The sequence below is a fragment of the Eptatretus burgeri genome, chromosome 15 (assembly GCF_056783735.1).
Source record: "Eptatretus burgeri isolate ZD-2024b chromosome 15, Ebu_testis_v1, whole genome shotgun sequence".
NCBI classification, from domain to species: domain Eukaryota; kingdom Metazoa; phylum Chordata; class Myxini; order Myxiniformes; family Myxinidae; genus Eptatretus; species Eptatretus burgeri.
Genome location: NC_140975.1, coordinates 57228315 through 57253482, shown reverse-complemented (window position 1 = coordinate 57253482; position 25168 = coordinate 57228315). Strand labels below are relative to the sequence as shown.

The 25168-nt window shown below is 42.0% G+C and overlaps 1 protein-coding gene across 4 annotated transcripts in view; it reads right to left on the bottom strand.

Moving 5' to 3' along the window:
- HAAO (3-hydroxyanthranilate 3,4-dioxygenase) overlaps window positions 1-25168 on the bottom strand; it is a 97793-nt gene that overhangs the window by 19888 nt on the left and 52737 nt on the right. For 3 of the 4 annotated variants that reach the window (XM_085856130.1, XM_085856131.1, XM_085856132.1), the window contains 4 exons: window positions 24613-24696; window positions 9758-9864; window positions 9480-9569; window positions 3157-3200 (listed from right to left, as the gene is read on the bottom strand). In XM_085856130.1, the coding sequence (XP_085712256.1) occupies window positions 3157-3200; window positions 9480-9569; window positions 9758-9864; window positions 24613-24696 (325 nt within the window). The remainder of the gene's footprint in view (window positions 1-3156; window positions 3201-9479; window positions 9570-9757; window positions 9865-24612; window positions 24697-25168) is intronic. The other variant, XM_085856133.1, reaches the window with a different exon arrangement.

Below are 25168 nucleotides of genomic sequence, written 5' to 3'. Positions count from 1 at the left end.
ATCTGATGTCCCAGCCAATATCCCCAATGATGGGCAACAGTATGTTTTGGATGGCGGGCACTTGTTCAACGCATTCCATGGTCTCGTGGATCTACATACAGAGACATATGCCACCAGTACACTGATTATGTAACGAAGAAGTACGGAGATGCCATAGTCGTGTTTGATGGTTATGAGAGTACCAACACGAAGGACATGACACAGCAGAGACGGTCTAAAGGGAATGCTGGCACGACTGTGACATTTACAGCTGACATGTGTCTCACAATGAAGAAGGAACAGTTTCTTGCCAATAGGCAGAATAAACAGCGATTCATTTTTATGTTGAGTGAAGAGCTTCAGAAGAAGAACTGTGAGACACACCATGCCTCAGGGGATGCTGATCTCGTGATTGTACTGAAGGCCATGCAGTCTGCTACTGTCACCAACACTGTGTTAGTTGGTGATGACACAGACCTCCTCATCCTCCTATGCTACCATGCAAGCTTAGAATCCCATGACCTCTTATTTTTTCCCGAGCCAAAGAAGAACACGAAGAAGCCTCGCATCTGGAACATCAAGGCTGCTAAGAAAATGATTGGTACAGACATATGCAAGCACATACTGTTTCGACATGCAGTTCTTGGGTGCGACGCGACATCTCGTCTTCATGGGATTGGAAAGGGAGCTTCCCTCAAAAAGTTCAAAGCAAACAACACATTCCATGAGCAGGCCAAGGTTTTTGATACATATCCAGCTTCCTTCCGTATGTGATGTGGCAGATGCAGGAGAAAAAACATTGGTGATAATCTACAACGGAAAGTCAACTGACACCCTGGACACCCTCCGGTATCAGCGGTACTGGGACAAGGTGGCTTGGAGCTCCTCTCACGTGCAACCACAGACGTTATCACCAACATCAGACGCAGCAAAGTATCACAGCCTGCGCGTGTATCTGCAAGTCCAAGAATGGAAGGGATGTGCAGATGAACTTCTTCCGACAGACTGGGGTTGGCAGAAGTGTGACGAGGGTTTTGTGCCACTTCAGACATCAATAGCTCCAGCTCCTGAAAAGATGTTACGTGTCATTACGTGCAACTGCCAGGCTGAATGTAGCACCATGAGATGCACATGCAAGAAGCACAACATTGAGTGCACTCCAGCTTGTGGAAACTGCAGGGGCTCTGGCTGCACAAACACTCCATGTGACAATGATGAGGATGATGACGACATTGTCGAGTTCTAACTTTAATACGCTTGATTTTTCTCAACATGTATAGTAAGTTTATAATGGATGTAGTTTCTGAGTTTAATGCGAATTTTCATTTTCATTTCGAAACCTTCGTCAGGCAGATGTGATTGCCCCAAGTGGAATTGTGAATTTTGTCATGTTTCAATGATTTACATAATTATATTGCATTGCCATAGACTTGATTTCATCTTGTGTCTTCAACATTTCTTTTTTTTTTTTTTGGTCCAGGAGCCAAAATCAGTATGAGGTAAAAAGAAAAACTTTCGGGACAAAAAATTGACATTTTTGGACAAAAAAGCTATAATTTTTTATTTTACCCTCAATACATTTCTCTTTTTTATAATTATTCTTGTATATCAATATACTAACCATAACTAGAAACAATTAGAATGCAGAAAAACATATATTTACATTTTAAAATATCAATCTTTTACAATTTTCTCATTTTCCCCGAAGCCGGGTGGTGGCCATATTTGATTTCCATGATTTCAGGACTTTCCCCCCCGGAGGATCCCTTTGGACTCTTTTTTTTATCTGTCACTGAGGACATATCCAGGAATCAAAATCTGTTGAGTTTGCTTTTGTTGCAATTTGTGGGAGGTCATCCGACATTTTGACTGTACTATAAGGGAGTGAAAGAATGAAAACTGGGTGTTGGAGTTAATTTAAACACCCCTTTTGAAGATAATTAACGGCTTACCTTCATGAAAGGTTTATCCTTTGTCAGCCCAACTTCGCCTCGCAAGGGTCTTTGCCTCCATTTTGATTCAGCCTATTCAAACGTGCCTTGCCTCGGAAACATGATCTACTTTTACAGACTAATTAAAGTGTATAATTAAAATATTATTCTGGATTTGAGAATCGGATTTCGTAGATTAAATAATTGTCGAAATGTGGAGTGAAATCTGAAAATTTTAAAGAAATTGTCGATTCGCCAAGTGTTGGATTGTTGGCCCACGAACAGGGAATGTGAACTGGGTGTTTGGACTGTTTCCCTGCTTCATTTGGAGAGATGAGTGTTTCCTGAGAAGATTGAGGTAAGTGCTGTGTTCGTATCATCTATGGTTTTTAAGCAATTGCGTGGCTGAAATGGCGCTTAACTTATGCCCGGTTATACTAAACACTGCACGGAGACATCCACACACTTAATTTTTTATTATTTTTATTTTTTAGCAAATGAACACGTTTTAAACAGTCGGAACTGCTGCTAAACTCAATTCCGCAATTTCAAATTTGAAATTCAGCTCGAGTGAAAATATTTTAGAGCTGATCACATTTTAGTCGTAATTAAATAAAGGCAAGAACACTGCCCAGAGACGTCCGGAGATTGTGAGGGGGGAGATGGGTTGTGAGGGGGGAGAGGGGTTGGGAGGAAGTAAGCATGAGGGGAGGGGAAGGGAAGGCAGCACCATATAATATGGCTTTATTTTAATTCCAACTAAAATGTGGCTTTATTTAATAACAGCCTTATTTAATAAAGTACCTTGATTACCACCTCGGAGAGTTCCAAGTCCATGATAGGAGGTACACAGGGTGACAGTCGCAGTACGAGTCTCATCTCTCAAGAGGCGACCATGTTATAATCTCTTTAAAAATGGTACGTGCTGTTTGAACATACCCCATTTCCTTCAATCCTATGCTAATTCCGGCAGACGGGATGTCCAGCAATTACATCTATCCGAAGGACGGCAAACGCTGATGAATCAGCCTGCCCATGAAACTGTATGAGGGATGAGAGTCTAGAGTGGGTGGAAGGGGGACGGGGTGGGGTGGGAGGGGGAAAAAGTGGGGCTGGAGTCTAGAGGGAGGGGGTGGGAGGAGGTACCCGGCGTTGCCGAGCAATGCCGGGTACCTTTGCTAGTGGAGAATAAATCAAGAAGGTATCTTATGGAAGCTGTGTGTGTTATTATATTAATCGTGTTCACCTGGGTCAGGGACACCAGTCCTGCACTGCTCTGACTCCATAAACCTGCACGAGAGAGGAAAGGTAATCAACATGTGGCGAAGTCGTCACGATTCATATTCTCAGCGTTATTACATCAAGCCATAAATTCATTTTGGAACCTAAAGCTTTGCATCAGTGAAAATTATCTTGAAATTGTTAACACTGTTTTGTCACTTTTCTTATCAACGTCATTTAACGTCATAATAACAAGTGAGTGAACAAATAATTGTTTGCTTCATCTGAGCACCTCTCGAAAATGTCCAATTCAAAACATGCAGCAAAATGGATCTTGTATTATTGACGTTAAACTTGGTGGGAGACGTTAAATATCCCATGGTGTCCTTCATGAAGAGTCCGCGAGCTATCGCCGGCACACTAAAGAGATTCCAAATTCCTGCCTTAACTACGGTACTCAGTGTCAGGCCTTGCCAGCCGGTTCGTGAAAGACTTGGAATCAAAACTTCATATCTGTTAAGACCTTTTAATGTGATTACCCTCCCCAAGTCCGAATTCAATGCTCACCTCCATTCCTTCAAACCACTCTTTTCTCACCTGTGGAACTATATTCCTGACTCCATTATCACAAGCTCTTACCGACATGGTTTCATGTCTGCAGCTCATTGTCCCCTCGTGGTCTGTCGCATTTCCACAACTGAGCTTCACTGCACCTGCTGAGACCCGGTTCCTATCCTTTGAATACAATTCCTCTCTTTGTGCTGGGGGAGCATCTAGTTGTTGTTGTTGTTGCTCCACTATCTTCTTTCCTGTTGTTCTGCTATTCCATGAGCATCGATACCTATATTTGAAGAAGATTAAAAAGAAGCAAAACCCAACAACCCACGCTAACAGAAGACAGACTTTTTGGAACTCCAGCCGCATTTCCAATCCAACCATCATGTAACCTGGTTAAAACATTCTCCATGGGTAGGCACTTCTATGTTGAAAGTTTCAGGTCAATCGCTCAAGCGGTTGAGGACAAAACAAATTTAAAAACAAAAAATTACCCCCGTGTGGGGGTGACGGTCATCTCTATAATACCACAAGTTCTCAATGTTCAGTTCAGGTAACCGCGAAACAGTCCAAACTAACCGTTTAGATTGAAATAGTTCACAGAGATACACTAGGATAATACTACTAATGACATAATTAATAAATATGTATTGTTCATTTAGTACCCGGATTAACACATCAGAATCATCAGTAAGTGCAATATGGTTTTCCGGTCCGTCCACTCTCTGGGGACATTTCACTTCCGGTTGTAGAAAAAAAACGAAAAAATAGGCTTAGCTCTCGGAGATCATGATAATCCTGTAGATTATTGTTCACTGATTATAATGCAACGTTCAGAATCAAAATTGGTCAAGTATTTATAGAGATATTGAGGTTTGAAAAATCGTTAGAGCAAGCAAATTCATTAATTATTAATTCCACAGAAGTTTTGTGACACTGCACAAAGTAACATGTCAGGTATGAAAAAACATTTTGTATGCCAGATTCATTAATTATTAATTCATTAATTATGGAATGTACTTATTGATATATTAATCAGAAAGCCCGAAGCATGTAGCATAATTTATCACTTATCCCCTCATCCGGGATCCGTGGCCTCGCGCCACAGCCTGCAGCCCTATGTCCGCCGGTGATTATGTTAGATATCGGCACGATCGAGTGGAGCCTGCGAATTATCCCTGCTGATGCACTGAATTGATGCAATCGTTCTGGCAGAATATTCGTTGTCAAGATGTTGCGTGATTAAATCACCAATACAGGCACTCGAATTTATACCGCCGACATACTTCTTAACAATCACCTTCGCCCCAGAAACCACAGTCAATCTGAACCACGCTGGCCACTGCTCAGAAGCCATGACCGGACGACTGCGCAGTTTGGTTAAAGATGACTCGGCATTTTGGCGCGCGCACGAAATTATATTTTGAAAATAAATGCTGACGTTTACATTTCGGGTTTTGAAACTTTTGCACCTTCGGCGGAAAATGTATTGTTACAAATTTGGAATTCAATTGCACACAACATACAGGTTCCCTTAGTCATCTATGTCGATAAGTGCATGTTCCCAAGATAGCTCATCTTCCATTGTTTAAATGTTTTGAAATCTATTTAATAGTTAGGGAGCGAACAATGGAGACGTCCCTCCCCCTCTTCTGCGAAGAGGAAGAAGAACCCTGCGGTGACGTCAACAACTCCCTCCCACCCTTGGTTGAGCAGGGGGTGGATCACGAGGGCATGAGTCACGCCGGGTGCGGGGGAGGGGGTGCAAAGGATAAAGAGGACATCTTTTTGTTGTTAAAAAAGAGTCCCGTGGGAGTCCCGTGGTAGGGCTGAGTTAGTGGGCTGAGTTTGGGGGAGTCCCGTGGCAGAGTTCGTGTGGAAGTCCCGTGGCAGAGTTCGTGAAGAGTCCCGTTCTGAGTCCCGTGTGCAGAGTTCGTGTGCCGAGTCCCATGGGAGGAGTAAGCTTTTTGCTTCGGAGAGAGCAGTCGTTCAGCAGGCCATCGGGTCCTGCTTGGCTTGCTTGGCTTGAGGCCTTCGGAAGCTTTTTGCTTCGGCTGGCTCAGTGAGCTTCAGCTGCTGCTTTGTTTTGGAAGGAACTTGAGCCGGTTGTTCGGCTCGAGCTGCGAGTGGAGGCTTCTTCCCCTTCTTCCTCTTCTTCCTCTTCTTCTTGGTTTGTGGAGCTTTTCATTCTCCATTTTGTTTCCCGGCTTGGTGCGACGCATCGGCCTCTTCTTGGAGTTGGATTCTCGGGGAAGCGACGATCGACAGGAAGGATCGGCGCCTCGTCTCACCGGCACGTGTTGAGAAGCGCGGGAGAATTCGCGGGAGCTCGGGAAGGATCGCGGCGATTGGATCCAGCTCGCTCTCGCTGGAGCCCGGGTCCGGACAAGTTGAAGACCACACGAGGTGGAAAGGTTCGAGTCAAGCTCTGAGTTTCAGCTCACCTGTCCTCCGAGCTGGAGCTCGTGATTAAAGGCCTCAGCCACCATTGTGTGTGTGTGTGTGTGTGTGTGTGTGTGTGTGTGTGTGTGTGTGTGTGTGTGTGTGTGTGTGTGCGCGCGCGCGCGCGCGTGGGCCCGTCAAATAAGTAGGAACTGCTGTTAAGTGTAAATGACTGTACATAATAAGTAGACGGTTGTAGTTCTTTTGTCGTGCTTTTGTTGCTTGTATAATTGCATAAGTGTTTTGCCTTATTTAATTGCATACGTGTTTCATTATAATAAATGTCCTTGTGTGAATGTAAACCTGCTCGTTGCGTCCATTCCCTCATTGACTGAACATTTCGTGTGTTGGGAGTTAGAAAGCCGTTGGTTTGCCGTAATAGGGGGACATTTGGACCGACGGTTCTTGGCGATTACGCCGCTCGGAATCGCGCACAGACAGGCTCGCCTCGGCGGTTTGTTCCGTACGAGTTCCGTCGAGGGTGGAATACCCCGGTAGTTGGATCACGTGGGTATTTCGGTACATTGAAGATTAGCAATCGACCCGACCCCACGTGATCTGCCGATTGGCGTATTTCGGTTCTTGTACAAGGACCCGTCGCTCGGAGTTATCGGGGCGGCGATCTATATTCCGGGCGATCGGTCGGGCCGACTCGACTTGCGGCTCCGTTCAGAGCGGTCGGTTGGCGGCCGACCCCCGGCCCGTAACAGTATAAATATAAAAGGCTAAAAATGTGTTTTATAGCGAACGAAGTGAGCTTAACAGTTAACGCTGCACGTGAGAGAATATGAAATAACAACAACAACAACACAATAGCCCTGGCTATTTCGAATCCTTGTTGTTAGCTATGACTTTTTGCTTCCGGTTGTTGTTAAACGCTGTGCGGTGTATAAACACGATTGGGTTTTATTTCTATCTTGTGAATATTACTTAACGTGTGCACATGAGAGAATAGGAAACAACAAAAACAACACAATACCTTGGCAATTGTGAATCCGTGTCATTGGCTATGACCCTTTTGCTTCCGTTTTTTTGTTTTGTTGTTGTTTTTTTGTTTCCGGTTTTTGTCATGGGGAATGATGCATGCCGGGAGATCATGACTGAAAGTGTTTATTTATTTATTCAATTTTTTTTCCCAAAGTTAATTTTATACTTCCGAAGGTGATTTTTGTCATGACAGGAAGTGTTTATTTAGTATTTAACATTACCAGGAGTGATTTTGAAACTCTTTCCGGAACTTTTAATTTCTTTTATTCTTGACCAGAAGTGATCGTTTATTTATTTATTTATTCAATTATATTTCCCCCAAAGTTAATTTTAATAAAGATATCTCCCGCATCATCAAAAAATATTTTTTAATCGTGATTTACATTATTTGTTCGCTGATCCCGAATCCAACCCAAAGTAACCGGAAATTGCGTCAAAATCATCAGCTGTGCGGCGCTTACATGTACCACGGTATAGTTGGCAAGTATACAGTTGTGAACAAGTTTTATGTAAAGTCAGAAGCGAATGTAAGAAGAATTCTGCGTTCACTTCTTGGCTTTGCCTATTCCATATTATTTATATCTCATTTCTCCTTCCTTCCTTCCTTCTTTGCGAATCGCATCGGCGTTTTTGGACATCTTCCAGATCACGTGACGATCAAACGGGAAGGAAATTCAAAAATCTGTCTGGTTAGATACAAGATAATATTTTTGACTATCATAATCAATAAACAGTTGCCGAATATCTTGTGGAATGGCAGACTGGATAGGTTTTGAAAATGGCGATTTTTATAACTTACGTGACCTCGTGACCTCGTCCCTGATCTTGAACCTGGACAAAAGTTATATCGTTGTGCAACACTCATCGACCTCTACCCTCATACTAAGTTTCATCAAGACCGGAAAGAAAAATTGTTGACGGACGTACGGACATTTGGTCCGGCTTTATTAGGTCATCTCAGTAGAGATGACCTAATAAAGGTGAAAAAGTGAGGGTCTCAACCTACATTCCACAACATGGCCAAGAATGGTTGTGGATGTCTATTACTAGTGGGATGGTTGTGGACACCTATTACCAGTAAGGATGGTTGTGGATGCCTATTACCAGTAAGGATGGTTGTGGATGCCTAGATTACCAGTAAGGATGTTTGTGGACGCCTATTACCAGTAAGGATGGTTGTGGATGCCTAGATTACCAGTAAGGATGTTTGTGGACGCCTATTACCAGTAAAGATGTTTGTGGACGCCTATTACCAGTAAGGATGGTTGTGGATGCCTAGATTACCAGTAAGGATGGTTGTGGACGCCTATTACCAGTAAGGATGGTTGTGGACGCCTATTACCAGTAAGGATGCTTGTGGACGCCTATTACCAGTAAGGATGTTTGTGGACGCCTATTACCAGCAAGGATGGTTATGGACACCTATTCTAATTACCCTACTCACATGAAGCGATAAGTGGAATTAAGCAATTGCTTCATTTCTATCCGTCTGTCTTATCAGTTTGTGATGGAGGAACAACTTACTTAAATCAAATGTGATATTTTGAACATGAATGGAAAGACAAGTTACTCGTTTTACCGAACTTTGGCTCTGAACTCGTCGACCACACATGCGCAGAGTGGAGTGATATAATGTTTTTCCTCTGTCTGTCTGCCTGGCAGTGAAATAAAACGGAAAATCATTCCAAACAGAAAACTTACCATTTTCAGGAACGTTATAAAGGACACAAACAACAGGCACGCAGACATAGAACTAATGTAATATGTTAGATAAGGTGCTGTAATAGACATTGGGGAAAATGGCGGGAAAACATAATTAATTTATTTATATGCTGTTGACACTCTTTAAACCTTTACTGGATTCAAATTGAATGATATACTTGAACAATGTAGAACACAAATCGCCTTAACAATACTACCAAGAACCATGCTATATATTGATATATAATATGTGAGGGGGTGTTGTATCAGGGTGATGTATAAGATTGCTTTCTGAGCACTAAGCCTCCAGATTTTTTTGATTTTTTTTCTTACGATCTTTAAAAAGGTTATTTTATTAAAATTGAAGTATATACCTGAACACAGCACAGGGTATTATGTTGTATAAACTCTCTAGTTATAATAATAACAACTTTTCTTCTTTAAATCAACACGAGGGTAGTCAAAGATATCGCTTGAAGCTTTTACCGCATTGGGACCAAAAATGATGCCAATTTAATGAACACAAATTCTGAAAGTACACATCAAACGTTCCCTGCAGCAGGTATGACATCAAGACGCATTGATCTGGTCAGGCTGGACAGGCCTAAAATGCCGGGTCTAACAAAGGTGTGTGGGGGCGAACGTATTGAGTGCAAACCTCACTCTTGAATTGCAGGAGCGAGGTCCAGGATCAAGCTGCCGCAGTGCATCCAACGTTCAAACAATGGCTCCAGGCTCCCCTCCACATAGAACCTGCATACCAGGTGCGAACCCATCATCCATGGACTTCTCGCCCACAATGGCCGACGTTAAAAGTGAATACACTGCCCTGCTTACTCCAGTGCTCTCAATGACTCCAACAGAGTATTAACTAAAAAGGTTCAAGTATGTACAATAAAAAACATTTAAAAAAGGAATATCACACGCTTAGTCAAGGATACCTCAGTCCATCGATCTCTGTTTCAAGACGTTTTCGTTCAATGACCAGGCCAAGAGTATTGGCCCGACGCTGGGGTGAGTGTGGTATCCGTGCTGGCAGCAAGAACATCTGCAACATTACCCACAATGCTGCGCTCAAAGGTTGTTTTTAAAGAACGGCCACAACAAAACAATAAGGGACATTCAGGAACAATAAAACTACAGACTGGAGTGAACATTGAATACTGTACATGATCAATGAGAACGGCACTCAGTAGAGTGCACACCTCAACCAAGCTGAACAGTTTACGTTTTGTATCTCACCGATAGGCCGGATCTAGATCTGCACCTTTACCAAAATCGGATCGGCTTGTTCTTGTCACCTACCTCACTCATCCATCAAGTTTTTGAGATGTCGTGCTCAATATCGTTTTTGGTCCTATCTCTCAATGGTGAAGAATCACTGAAAAAAACTTATTGGATCCGGATCCAGATCTTCATAAAAATCGAATCAATTCGTCCTCGTCACACACCCAACCTACTCACCAAATTTCATACGAATCCGCCCTTAACTTTTTGAGATATCGTGCTCACAAACAAACAAATAAATAAACCAATGTCACCTGCAGGGTGACCCGTATCTTGCCAAAAGGTGACCATGTGTGACTTCTTTAAGGTCACACTGAGGTGAACAGAGCTGCTATCCACCAGGAGCGACTCCTTGAGGAATATCTGCCTACGAGAGATTCCGATGAGAATCGTTCTACAGAGTAACCATGAAAAATATGCTTTTGCCTCATAACGTCACCAAATGACGTCATAATGTCTCAAGCTTGACATATCTAGAAATTTGACATATCATCGAGGTGTTCAATTTGAGGTACTACACGATATGGTTCCTAAAACTTGAAAATTTGACCTTGGGGTCAAATATGTTTGACCTGAGGCGCGAACCATGAAGGTCAAGGCCAATCGCCACCAAAAATTAATCAGCCGAGCGCCAGACCATGAACTATATTCCCATGAAGTTTGAAGACGATCCGATCAAAATTACTCAAAAATAAGGGTTTCGTCGACTCCCCTGATTTGCGACAAAGTGACCTTCACCTTTGACCTTCAAAATTTTATGCGCTGAAAAGGACCTCTATAGGCCTCTGATGTGCGAAGTTACAAAGATTTCCAATGACAACTGTGCTCTGCAGAGTGATTTATACGTGATTACAAAAAAAACAAAAAAAACATATGAAGGTCAAGGCCAATCGCCACCAAAATTAATCAGCTGAGCGCCAGACCATGAACTAGATTCACATGAAGTTTGAAGACGATCCGATCAAAATTGCTCAAAAAATAAGGGTTTCGTCGACTCCCCTGATTTGCGACAAAGTGACCTTGACCTTTGACCTTGTCCTTCAAAATTTTATGCGCTGAAAGGGATCTCTATAGGCCTCTGATATGCAAAGTTATAAAAATTTCCAATGATAACTGTGCTCTGCAGAGTGATTTATACGTGATTACAGACCAAAATAAAAATAAAAAAACATGAAGGTCAAGGCCAATCGCCACCAAAAATTAATCAGCTGAGCGCCAGACCATGAACTATATTCCCATGAAGTTTGTAGACGATCCGATCAAAATTACTCAAAAAATAAGGGTTTCGTCGACTCCCCTGATTTGCGACAAAGTGACCTTGACCTTCAAAATTTTGTGCACTGAAAGGGACCTCTATAGGCCTCTGATATGCAAAGTTACCAAAATTTCCAATGATAACTGTGCTCTGCAGAATTTTTTATACGTGATTACAGACAAACAAAAAAAAAAAGTAAAAAAAAAAAACATACAATCTGACTAACATATCTTGCAAAAACTTCGTTTTGGCAAGATAAGCAGTCATAGACTGGTACTTACGAAATCGTAAACTTGACCTCTGACCTTGTCTAATAAAAGCTGTCTCCAGAGAAGGTAGCGATGCAAACCAGAAGTTTCTACGATTATTCTGTACCAAACCATCAAAAATCGTAATGTCGACCAAAGCAAAAATCTCCATTTCTCCACGCAATTATTTAATATTATTTTATCAAAGTCACAAAACCGTAATATTCGGGAATCCAGCAACAATAGTTACATAATCCGACGGCTTAGAGAGTCAGGCATGCGACGATAACCTTTATTGGGATAAAAAATGACTTTTAAACACCATCTTTATCGAAAACACCGTCAGCGCGCACACGGAAAACCATTACGTGATCAACGCCACCTCTGCTCGAGCACGCTGCACCACGTGACGACCCGTGACGCGGCGAGTGAAATATTTTTTATACAATCTTAAAACGTCTCCAAAATATCCAATTTTTACCAGAATTTCGACAACCGAATTTTAAGCGTCCTAAGCGATCGCAAAAACCGAAGACAAAATAAAAATCGAAGTTAAAACGAACTCGTAAGGTCGAGCGAAGCAAAAATACTCCATTTCTCCACATGAATTTACGGAATTATGTTTGACCTCACTGTGACCTTGACCTTTGACCGATTTTGACGAAAATCTAATCAGCGCTAGCAATCACCCTCCTGAATCACGTGGTGTAATTTGACATTGATAGCTTCTTCCGTTCTCGAGTGATCGTGCCGATAAACAAACACACAAACAGGACGGAAGTCATCAATATACTTCTGAAATCTTTAGATTTCGTAAGTAACAAGAAGTCAGAGACTGGTACTTACGAAATCGTCAACTTGACCTCTCACTTTGTCGAATAAAAGCTGTCTCCAGAGAAGGTAGCGACGCAAACCAGAAGTTTCTGCGATAATTCTGTACCAAACCATCAAAAATCGTAACGTCGACCGAAGCAAAAATCTCCATTTCTCCACGCAATTATTTAATATTATTTTATCAAAGTCACAAAACCGTAATATTCGGGAATCCAGCAACAATCGTTACATAATCCGACGTCTTAGCGAGTCAGGCATGCGACGATAACCTTTATTGGGATAAAAAATGACTTTAAACACCATCTTTATCGAAAACACCATCAGCGCTCACACGGAAAACCATTATGTGATCAACGCCGCCTCTGCTCGAGCACACTGCACCACGTGACGACCCGTGACGCGGCGAGTGAAATATTTTTTATACAATCTTAAAACGTCTCCAAAACATCCGATTTTGACCAGAATTTCGACAACAGAGTTTTAAGCATCCTAAGCGATCGCAAAAACCGAAGACAAAATTAAAATCGAAGTTAAAACGAACTCGTAACGTCGAGCGAAGCAAAAATCTCCATTTCTCCACGCAATTATTTAATATTATTTTATCAAAGTCACAAAACCGTAATATTCAGCCATCCACCAACAATCTTGACGTAATCCGACGGCTCAGCGAGTCAGGCATGTGACGATAACCTTTATTGGGATAAAAAATGACTTTTAAACACCATCTTTATCGAAAACACCGTCAGCGCGCACACGGAAAAACACACGTGAGTCAACGACGCGTCTGCTCGAGCGCACTGCATCACGTGACGACCCGTGACGCGCGAGTGAAATATTTTTTATACAATTTTAAAACGTCTCGAAAACATCCGATTTTTACCAGAATTTCGACAACAGAGTTTTAAGCGTCCTAAGCGATCGCAAAAACCGAAGACAAAATTAAAATCGAAGTTAAAACGAACTCGTAACGTCAAGCAAAGCAAAAATACTCCATTTCTCCACATGAATTTACGGAATTATGTTTGACCTCACTGTGACCTTGACCTTTGACCGATTTTGACCAAAATGTAATCAGCACAAGCCATCACCCTCCTGAATCACATGGTGTAATTTGACATTGGAAGCTTCTTCCGTTCTCGAGTTATCGTGCCTACAAACAAACAAACAAACACACAAACAAACAAACACATAAACAAACAAACAAACAGAAACGGAAGTCATCAATATACTTTCGAAATCTTTAGATTTCGTAAGTAACAAACAAACAAACAAACAAACAAGCAAGCAGTCATAGACTGGTACTTACGAAATCAACTTGACCTCTGACCTTGTCTAATAAAAGCATGAATCAGTCAGAAGCCCAAGGGGAGCTTGAATTCTGAATTCATTGTGGTCTACGATTTTACACTGTGCTTTGCAGATAATGAGTCCCAGACAAAAACTAGATTTCTTATAAAAATTCCATTTTTTTGTTTTTATTTTAAAAAAAGTGATTCAGTACCAGCAGGATATGCCAGATAATAGGTGTATTACTTTTCAGAAGAATCTGATAAAACTTATTATTTATTATATATCAGTTATTTATTGCTGTTCCAGAATTTGGACAACCGAGTTTGAAGCGTCCGAAGCGATCGCAAAAACCGAAGACAAAATTAAAATCGAAGTTAAAACGAACTCGTAACGTCGAGCGAAGCAAAAATACTCCATTTCTCCACATGAATTTACGGAATTATGTTTGACCTCACTGTGACCTTGACCTTTGACCAATTTTGACCAAAATCTAATCAGCACGAGCCATCACCCTCCTGAATCAGGTGGTGTAATTTGACATTGGTAGCATCTTCCGTTCTCGAGTTATCGTGCCTACAAACAAAGAAACAAACAAACAAACAGAAACGGAAGGCATCAATATACTTACGAAATCTTTAGATTTCGTAAGTAACAAGCAGTCATAGACTGGTACTTACGAAATCGTCAACTTGACCTCTGACCCTGTCTAATAAAAGCTGTCTCTCGAGAAGGAAGCGACGCAAACCAGAAGTTTCTCTGATGATTCTGTACCAAACCATCAAAAATCTAATGTTTTGGATGTTTGACCTTACCGTGACCTTGACCTTCGACCGATTTTGACCAAAATCTATTCAGTGCTAGCCGCCACGCTCCTGAATCACGTGGTGTAATTTGACATTGGTAGGTTCTTCCGTTCGCGAGTTATATATTTTTTTGATATTTGACCTCACTGTGACCTTGACCTTCGACCGATTTTGACCAAAATCTAACCAGCACGAGCCATCACCCTCCTGAATCACGTGGTGTAATTTGACATTGGAAGCTTCTTCCGTTCTCGAGTTATCGTGCCTTCAAACAAACACACAAACAAGCAGTCATAGACTGGTACTTACGAAATCGTCAACTTGACCTCTGACCTTGTCTCATAAAAGCTGTCTCCAGAGAAGGTAGCGACGCAAACCAGAAGTTTCTACGATGATTCTGTACCAAACCATTAAAAATCGAATGTTTGACCTCACTGTGACCTTGACCTTTGACTGATTTTGACCAAAATCTAATCAGCGCGAGCCACCACCCTCCTGAATCACGTAGTGTAATTTGACATTGGTAGCTTCTTCCATTCTCGAGTTATCATTTTTTGGATGTTTGACCTCACTGTGACCTTGACCTTTGACCAATTTTCACCAAAATCTAATCAGCACTAGCCATTACCCTCCTGAATCACGTGGTGCATTTTGACATTGGTTGCTTCTTCCGTTCTCGAGTTATCGTGCCTACAAACAAACAAACAAGCAGTCATGGACTGGTACTTACGAAATCGTCAACTTGACCTCTGACCTTGTCGAATAAAAGCTGTCTCTTGAGAAGGTAGCGACACAAACCAGAAGTTTCTCTGATGATTCTGTACCAAACCATCAAAAATCGAATGTTTTGGATGCTTGACCTCACTGTGACCTTGACCTTTGACCGATTTTGACCAAAATCTAATCAGCACTAGCCACCACCCTCCTGAATCACGTGGTGTCATTTGACATTGGAAGCTTCTTCCATTCTCGATTTATCATTTTTTGGATGTTTGACCTCACTGTGACCTTGACCTTTGACCGATTTTGACCAAAATCTAATCAGCACTAGCCACCACCCTCCTGAATCACATGGTGTAATTTGACATTGGTAGCTTCTTTCGTTCGAGTTATCTGTACCAAACCATCAAAAATCGAATATTTGACCTCACCGTGACCTTGACCTTTGACCGATTTTGACCAAAATATAATCAGCACGAGCCATCACCCTCCTGAATCACGAGGTTTAATTTGACATTGGTAGCTTCTTCCGTTCTCGAGTTATCGTGCCTACAAACAAACACACAACCAAACAAACAAACACGCAGTCATAGACTGGTACTTACGAAATCGTCAACTTGACCTCTGACCTTGTCTAATAAAAGCTGTCTCCAGAGAAGGTAGCGACGCAAACCAGAAGTTTCTACGATGATTCAGTACCAAACCATCATAAATCAAATGTTTGACCTCACTGTGACCTTGACCTTTGACCGATTTTGACCAAAATCTAATCAGCGCTAGCCATCACCCTCCTGAATCACGTGGTGCAATTTGACATTGGTAGCTTCTTCCGTTCGAGTTATCCTGCCTACAAACAAACACACAAACAAGCAGTCATAGACTGGTACTTACGAAATCGTCAACTTGACCTCTGACCTTGTCTAATAAAAGCTGTCTCTCGAGAAGGTAGCGACGCAAACTAGAAGTTTCTACGATGATTCTGTACCAAACCATCAAAAATCGAATGTTTTGGATGTTTGACCTCACCGTAACCTTTGACCGATTTTGATCAAAATCTATTCAGTGCTAGCTACCACCCTCCTGAATCACGTGGTGTAATTTGACATTGGTAGCTTCTTCCGTTCTCGAGTTATCATTTTTTGGATGTTTGACCTCACTGTGACCTTGACCTTTGACCAATTTTCACCAAAATCTAATCAGCACTTGCCACCACCCTCCAGAATCACGTGGTGTAATTTGACATTGGTAGCTTCTTCCGTTCTCGATTTATCATGCCTACAAACAAACAAACAAACAAGCAGTCATAGACTGGTACTTATGAAATCGTCAACTTGACCTCTTATCTTGTCTAATAAAAGCTGTTTCTCGAGAAGGTAGCGACGCAAACCAGAAGTTTCTACGATGATTCTGTTCCAAACCCTCAAAAACCGTAACATCGACAGAAGCAAAAATCTCAATTTCTTCACGCAATTGTTTAATATTCTTTTATTAAAGTCACAAAACCGTAATATTCGGCCATCCACCAACAATCTTTACATAATCCGACGGCTCAGCGAGTCAGGCATGCGACGATAACCTTTATTGGGATAAAAAATGACTTTTAAACACCATCTTTATCGAAAACACCGTCAGCGCGCACACGGAAAACATTTACATGATTAACGACGCTTCTGCTCGAGCGTGCTGCACCACGTGACGAGCTGTGACGCGGCGAGTGAAATATTTTTCATACAATCTTAAAACGTCTCCAAAACATCCGATTTTTACCAGAATTTTGACAACAGAGTTTTCAGCATCCTAAGCGATCGCAAAAACCGAAGACAAAATTAAAATTGAAGTTAAAACGAACTCGTAACGTCGACCGAAGCAAAAATACTCCATTTCTCCATCTGAATTTATGGAATTATGTTTGACCTCACTGTGACCTTGACCTTTGACCGATTTTGACCAAAATCTAATCAGCGCTAGCCATCACCCTCTTGAATCACGTGGTGTAATTTGACATTGGTTGCTTCTTCTGTTCTCGAGTTATCATGCCTACAAACAAACACACACACAAACAAACACACAAACAAACAAACAAGCAGTCATAGACTGGTACTTACGAAATTGTCAACTTGACCTCTGACCTTGTCTAATGAAAGCTGTCTCGAGAGAAGGTAGCAACGCAAACCAAAAGTTTCCACGATGATTCTGTACCAAACCATCAAAAATAGAATGTTTTGGATGTTTGACCTCACTGTGACCTTGACCTTTGACCGATTTTGACCAAAATCTAATCAGCGCTAGCCATCACCCTCCTGAATCAAATGGTATAATTTGACATTGGTCGCTTCTTCCGTTCTCGAGTTATCTGTACCAAACCATCAAAAATCGAATATTTGACCTCACTGTGACCTTGACCTTTGACAGATTTTGACCAAAATCTAATCAGCACTAGCCATCACCCTCCTGAATCACGTGGTGTAATTTGACATTGGTAGCTTCTTCCGTTCTCGAGTTATCGTGCCTACAAACAAACAAACAGAAACGGAAGTCATCAATATACTTACAAAATCTTTAGATTTCGTAAGTAACAATCAAACAAGCAAACAAGAAGAAGACGTCGTGTGGAGCACGATACTTGCAAAATCCATAAAACAAATTTGACCTCAAAAATCATTTGTCATTGAATTAAATGAACACATATGCAACTCCTCTTCAAATGCCAAGTGAATCGGATGAAAATTGACAATTTCATAAATGAATGTTTGGTCTATGTTGACCTCAAAAATAATTGGTGGTTGAATTCAGTGACCTGAAATGTAAATCCTCTACAAATTTCAAGTCAATGGGATGAAAATCGAGGATTTTAGAAATACCACCTGAGTTGTTGACTTTGGGCCTGTGTTGACCTTTTGACCTCAAGCAATAGGCTTCTTCCTTATGACAAACTCTGCAATGTGGTGAAGTTTTGTGAAGATCAGTTTAAAATTGTGACCTGTAGGCGATTGACAGACAGACAAACAGAATAACAAAATCGACTGTGACCAATATACTTGAACAATCTTCGATTTTGCAAGTAAACAACAGACAGAAAGGGGTGAAAACATCACCCCCTTTCATGGTGGCGGAAGTTATCAAGCCAAGAAGACAATGATTTGGAGTATTGCACGCTGTTTAAAGCCAACTCCCGGTTTGATTCTTCTTTTCTCTTGCACATACCGAATCAGGTTTCAGGGCAAAAGGTACTCATCACATGATAAAAATAGTGTCATTGTGTCCAAAGGAATTTGCTGTTGTATTATATTCTTCACATGACAGGCTGCCAAGAAACAGGCAGCACCTTCACTCTGCATGTCCTTATCCTTCCCAATCCTTCTGTTCTCTTTTTCTATATCCACACTCTGGCCTCCTCCAACCAACATGGATGAAAGTCATTAAATGGAAGTTTTGTGACCCCTGACCTCACTTGACCAGAAAAGGAAAATGGTTTGCCCTTTCCCCTTTTAAAGTGCACCATTTCCTAAGTGAGATTCCTCCTCACAATGCTCTCAATAAGGTAAAGAACCATCTGGTTGGCCTCCACACCTTATTTGTAATCAGACTTGACAGTGTCGGTAGCTGACATTTGCCTTCAATATGTACTTGCTGAACCAGCACTTCCTCTTTCTCTGCCTTTTCCAACGTACCTTAGGATAGGGTAATGCTCGTGATGTATTGCCACACCATGATACTGCTATAGCAGTTAATCCCATGACACGTAGTTCGGTATTCTCTACAATACAGTTTTATCTTTACACAGTGACATAGCACCATCAAGATGACGTCAAGAGTGCTTTTTCCCCTTTCAACTCTTGTGTGATCTCGGCTTCCCAAACCACATGGAAATAATATCACTAAGTGACATATAGACAGAAACTCCAAGCATTGTCATCCTGGAATTTCCGTTAAATTGAGTAATGGTGAGAGTCACGCAAAGATGAGGAGCCAACCTGTCAGCTGGTGGCATATAGTGTCCAAAGGCTGCCAGGTATCCTGTCAGCCCTTCAGAGCACTCTCGCTTGCTGAATTAGACTCACTCAAAGTGTGTACACAATTCTCATCAGCAATGGGAGCTAAATGACAGATCGACACTTGCAGGGAGAGTGTAAAATTTTGGATAATGTCATGAGAAATGACCGATTGAAACAGCACGGTTAGGCCTAGGTCACATTTACCACAGCGGTCGTGGAGTCTACAAAATCTATTAATAACTAGTCTACAAAATCTAATAATAACAAAATTAATAACTAGCAATTATACGGCGGCCACAGTATCTCCACAGTCACACAATGTAGCAGTCACATATGTTTTTATTTTTCGGGGAGCCGCACGGCGTATTTAGGCCTAAATCACATTTGCCTCGGCGGCCGTGGGGTCTCCAAAATCTATGGCCATGAGCAATTATACAGCGGCCGCAGTATTTCCACGGTCACACAATGCAGCAGTCACATATGTTTTTATTTTTCGGGGAGCTGCACGGCGTATTTATAAACTGTGGAGACCGAAAACATGGGGTTGCTGTACGGTCTTTGATTTGATGTCGCACGGTGACCTTAGGGCGTTCCTGCGGCAGCCATATGATTTTCAAGGCAGACGCAAGGTGCCCGCAAGGCGACCGCAGGGGGGCCTCAAGGCGAACGTGTGGCCAGACGGACGGTAACGAATGGGTTAATTTTTTTTTTTTTTCGGCTTGTCGAATTGCTACGGCGAACGTAGAAATTAAAAAAGTTATAACTCCGCGTTATAATTCCACGGCGACCTTACGGCCTGTAAAATATTGCCAAACGGCGTAGGGCCACCCTGAGGCCACCGCACGTTTCTGTCAATTCAGAGGGCGTACGGCCGCCGTATCCTCGCGGTAGAGCAAATGTGACTTTGGCCTTAGGTCTTAGAAATTGTGGAGACCGAAAACGTGGGATTGCCGTACGGTCTTTGATGTGATGTCGCAAGGCGACCGCAGGGGGCCCTAAGGCGAACGTGTGGCCAGACAGATGGTAACGAATGGGTTAATATATTTTTTTTTAACCAGTTTTTTTTTTTCGGCTTGTCGAATTGCTACGGCGAACGTAGAAATGAAAAAAGTTACAACTCCGCGTTATAATTCCACGGCGACCTTACAACCTGTAAAATATAGCCAAACGGCGTAGGGCCACCCTGAGGCCACCGCACGTTTCTGTCAATTCAGAGGGCGTACGGCCGCCGTATCCTCGCCATAGAGCAAATGTGACTTAGACCTTACTGCAATACATCCCCATTGTTAAACGAGCCTATTCGGCTTAGGGTGATAATGGAGATGTCTATAATAAAATCCAGAGGGCCTTCATGCTCTGAAAAATATCTCCAGAAGGATCACATGTCAAATCCCACCGTAATCTTTCTGTGGCCGATCAGTCGTCGACACCCGGTCTTTTGGAGTTCCTCGACCACACAATCAGGCAAGTTCTGTCTTAAAGAGATCATATTCAAAAAACTGGCATCAAGAGGTTGATAGATATTGGCATTCTCCACCGAGCGTGGTCATTTCGTTGGTGCTCCTATTGGTCATATAATGTTTGTTCGAAGCAACATGGTGTCCACCTCCTCACTTTGGGCTGGAACTCCAGCATCCCTGTGGGCAATTTTTGAAACAGTACAGATCAAATTCCTGCGAATCATCTGCATCTTCAAACAGGATACAGAGATGCATGCATGGCTTGCTGATTTCCATTTACTCTACCGGACAGAAGTTTTAGAACACCAATGTTTCAATGCACTCTGAAATTAAAGCAGAGAACAAATAAACAATTTCAGATAAAAAAGAAATCATGGAATCGTTTTATTGAACAAAATTTAATCTAAATTTTTGACTCATCAAAATAGCCACCTTTTGCCAATATAACAGCCGAACATACTCGTGACATTCTTTCTTCAATGGAAATCAAATATTGTTCGGAAAGTTCTTCCCAACACTGTTACAGAAGTTCCCACAAATGTGTTGCACTTGTACGTTGCTTTGCTTTCACCCTTCTGTGCAGTTCATCCCAAACCAGCTTGACGGGGTTCAAGTCTGGAGACTGTGGTGGCCATTCCATGATTTGAAGCCTACCGTCTTGTTCTTTTCTTCTTAGGTAGTTCTGACATAGCCTGCAGGTATGTTTTGGGTCGTTATCTTGCTGTAGGATGAACCCCTGACCAACTAGGCATATACCAGAGGGTATTGCATGGCGCTGCAAAATGCTGTGGTAGCCCTTTTGGTTCAGGGTGCCAGTCACTGTGCAAGTCACCAACTCTGGATCCAGCAAAAGAGCCCCAGATCATCACGCTCCTCCTCCATATTTGACATTTGGTGTCACCCACTGAGGAACCATCCTTTCGCCTACTCAACGGTGTAGAAAAACCCTGCGTGATGAACCTAAGATTTCAAATTTTGATTCATCGGTCCATAAGACCTTCTTCCAGTTTTCAGTCATCCACTGGCGGTGCTTCATGGCCCAGGCAAGCCTGTTTTTCTTATTTTGCCATCTTCGCAATGGCTTTCTTACTGCCACTCGACCTGTCAAACCTGCAGCTCGAAGTCTTCTTTTCACAGTTGAAACTGAGACTTCCTTACTTCGACCAATGTTAAGCTGTGCTTGAAGCTGCTGTCCTGTGAGACACCTATCACACAAGCTGTTGATTCTCAAAAACTTGTCTTCTGATTGTGTTGTGGCTTTGGGTCTGCCAGACCTCTTCCTGTCAGAGTTTCCTCCAGTTTCCAAGTGCCTTTTGATGGTGCAGGAAACTCTACTCACTGACACCTTGGCTTCTTTGCAATTTCTCTAAAGGAAAGATCAACACTTTTAAGGGTTATAATGGTCTGCCGTCTTCCTTTGTTAATTGTCTTTTTCTCGCGATTATGATAGCAATATACTACTTCCTGCAGTGCAATATTGTCCAAATAATGCTTCAGAGGGTGGAGCAACACAGTCTGTTCCACCACTGCTTTTATACAGACAGAGGGTTTGGAACAAATCAACAAAAGTAGGGACACCTTTAGGAATTGTTTGCATTAACTTTCAAGGCTTAATTTACTTCCACTGCGGCAGTTACTAACCCATTACTTGTTCCCTGAAAGGGCCTTTTTTAACAACTCTGAAATTTACATTATTTTTCAGTTTTTGGTAACCTAAACTTGTTTTTTTTAACCTCTGGCAGTTTACCACTTAGCTTTGTACCATTTCAGGTTATTCACTGGACTTGAACTGCTTAAATTTCAGTAAAAACTGAAAAATAGGGGTGTTCTAAAACTTTTGGCCAGAAAAGTAAAAATATGTTGGTGGCCCTTCAATTTTCTATCAGTTCTCATAGGGTCCTAGGCCACCAGCTTTGGGTCTCTTTAGCTTCACTTGTTAGTCAAACATGCTGTTCAACCAACCCAGACCTTGTTTGCTTACCTGTATCCAAATTTGCCACTCACCTATATTTTTTACTTCTCTCTGTGAAATTACTTTTCAGCTTTTGGGAAGTTCTGCTTCTCTCTTGAATCATTTTATAATGCTGGCTCACCATCAACCCTGGAAACATTTATTATTTTATTCTCTTGATATTCTTAAGATCAATCCATGGCTTCTTGCTCTTGACTTTCCACCGCTAGTCGGTATGCCCTCAGTTCACTGTTGAGCCCTTATACGGGTGTATCAATAAAAGGTTAGCCGTTTCAAATGACCTTGTACTTTTAGTCATTACCTTAATTTTTTTTGTTTGTTTTGCAGGAGTTAGGGTTAGCTAACAGCTTTGGAGAAATCATCCAAGCATAACCAAAGTATTCTTCGGAAAAAATGACGTTTGCTACGGAGTAAAGAGTAAACATTGTCAAGTGGTATTTTGAGACCAGATCACTTGCTTCCGTCCAGACGAGATTCTGTACTGAACGTGGAGTGCATCCCAGAAACAAGCCAAGGAAGCCAGACATTTGGAAACTTGTGAAAAAGTTCAAAAGTGAAGGACCGATTCTCAACATTAACAAGGGAAGGTCCGGTCGCCCAAGAAGTGTACGGTGTGAAGGAAACTTGGAACGAGTTCGTGAGTCAGTCACGCAAAGTCCAAAGAAATCGCATCGACAGAGATCGGCTGAACTGGGTCTCACTCCCAGCAGTATCAGAAGAATAATGAAACAAGATTTAAACCTCTTTCCTCACCACATCACAACCCATAAATTGACCGATGGGGAGAAAAGCAGCACGATTCACTATGTGTGAGATGCTGCAGCAGAAGATGGAGGAAAACCCAAACCGGATTGACAACGTGTGGTTTAGTGACGAGGCACACTTTCACGTCAATGGTGCTGTCAATTCACACAACATTTTCTGGGGAAGTCAACGCCAAGATGAGGTTGAAGTGAAGTCGCTTAAGGGTTGAAAAGTCACTGCTTTTGTGGCTGTCAGCTGCAGAGGTGTGTTTGGGCAGTATTGGTTTAAAGACCAAAACGGAAGAACGGTTCCCATCAATCAAGAACGATAGCGGTCAATTGTCAATGCATTTTACGAAGACTTGAAGCAATCGATGAGCACTGCAGCCCTCCGGCGACAGTGGTTCATGCAAGACGGTGCTACCTTGCATACAGTCAACGAAGCAATTGCCTTTCTGCGTCAAAGATTCGGACAACGAGTTCTCAGTTTGTGTGGAAAAGGAATGGTCTCCACACAGCCCCAACCTCAATCTGCTGGATTTTTTTTCCTCTGGGGAGTTTGTAAGGATAACGTCTACAAGGAACACCCCAGATCTGAACCTGATCAGAAGGCAGCATTTGAGGCCTATGTGTAGACAGTAATCATTAAAACTTGCAGAAACATCATTGAAAACTTCACAATTCGTGTGAATGAATGGCGTGTGTGTGTGTGTGTGTGTGTGTGTGTGTGTGTGTGTGTGTGTGTGTGTGTGTGTGTGTGTGTGTGTGTGTGTGTGTGTGTGCGTGTGTGTCCTCGCATCGAATAGCTCAACTATAAACGCATAATGAGTTTCATTTCTCCATGCTTTGGCTTTCATTTTCCGAGTTAATTTTTTGTTTTATCGCTCAATGTTTTGATTCATAAAGTTTTGAAGTGGTGAACCCTATACCTCTGTGTACACCAACCATAATGTCTACCAGAAGTGATATTGAGTGTATCGTAGCATCTCCATTTGCTTCTTGGTGTTACTTATCACCAAGTAACATTTTGCTAAGAGTAAGCGATTATTTGCTGCTTCATCATGCTATCTTTCATTTGGTGTTCAAAAGGTATTATCAACTGGAATACGGATTAGCAAAGTCATGAACAAACAAAAATGACAAATGGAAAACCAGCAAATACGGCGTACATTGTTGTGTCTGCATTCACCTGTCCTTCATGGATGTGCACGTCCTTCATGATTCCTTTCTCCACAATCTTCAGGATCATGTCACCCTTCATCTGGTAAAATAACTGTGCAGGCAGGGTAAGGATTAGGCAAACATTCCTTTCTCCTGTTTCTTTACCCTTATTATGATAATTGAATTTCCCTTATTTGTCTAGTTTGTTTTTGTTCTTCTATCCATAAATTAATTTTTTTTTTGTAAACTTGATGCATTTACTTTGATACACTCGGATCGGCGGAGTCGACCTGGACAGCAAATTTGCTTTTGTCATTACTTGCAATTCATACTCAAGGTTTGGAGGCTGAAGACCGAGATAAAGCTTCTCGATCATTTACTGGCAATTTGTGACGTGTGGGTTGGATAATGAAGTTGGAGTCGACTCACAGCTCCCCCAACCCTCCCCAAGGAAGAAAGTGAAGTTAATTTAAGGCGAACTGCATTGTTGTGAAGACCACACTGGCTCATTGACAATATTCAGAGTGGGACAATCTGCCTACCTCATCTGGTCTAGTCCAAAATATGTGATGCTCGTTCACTCA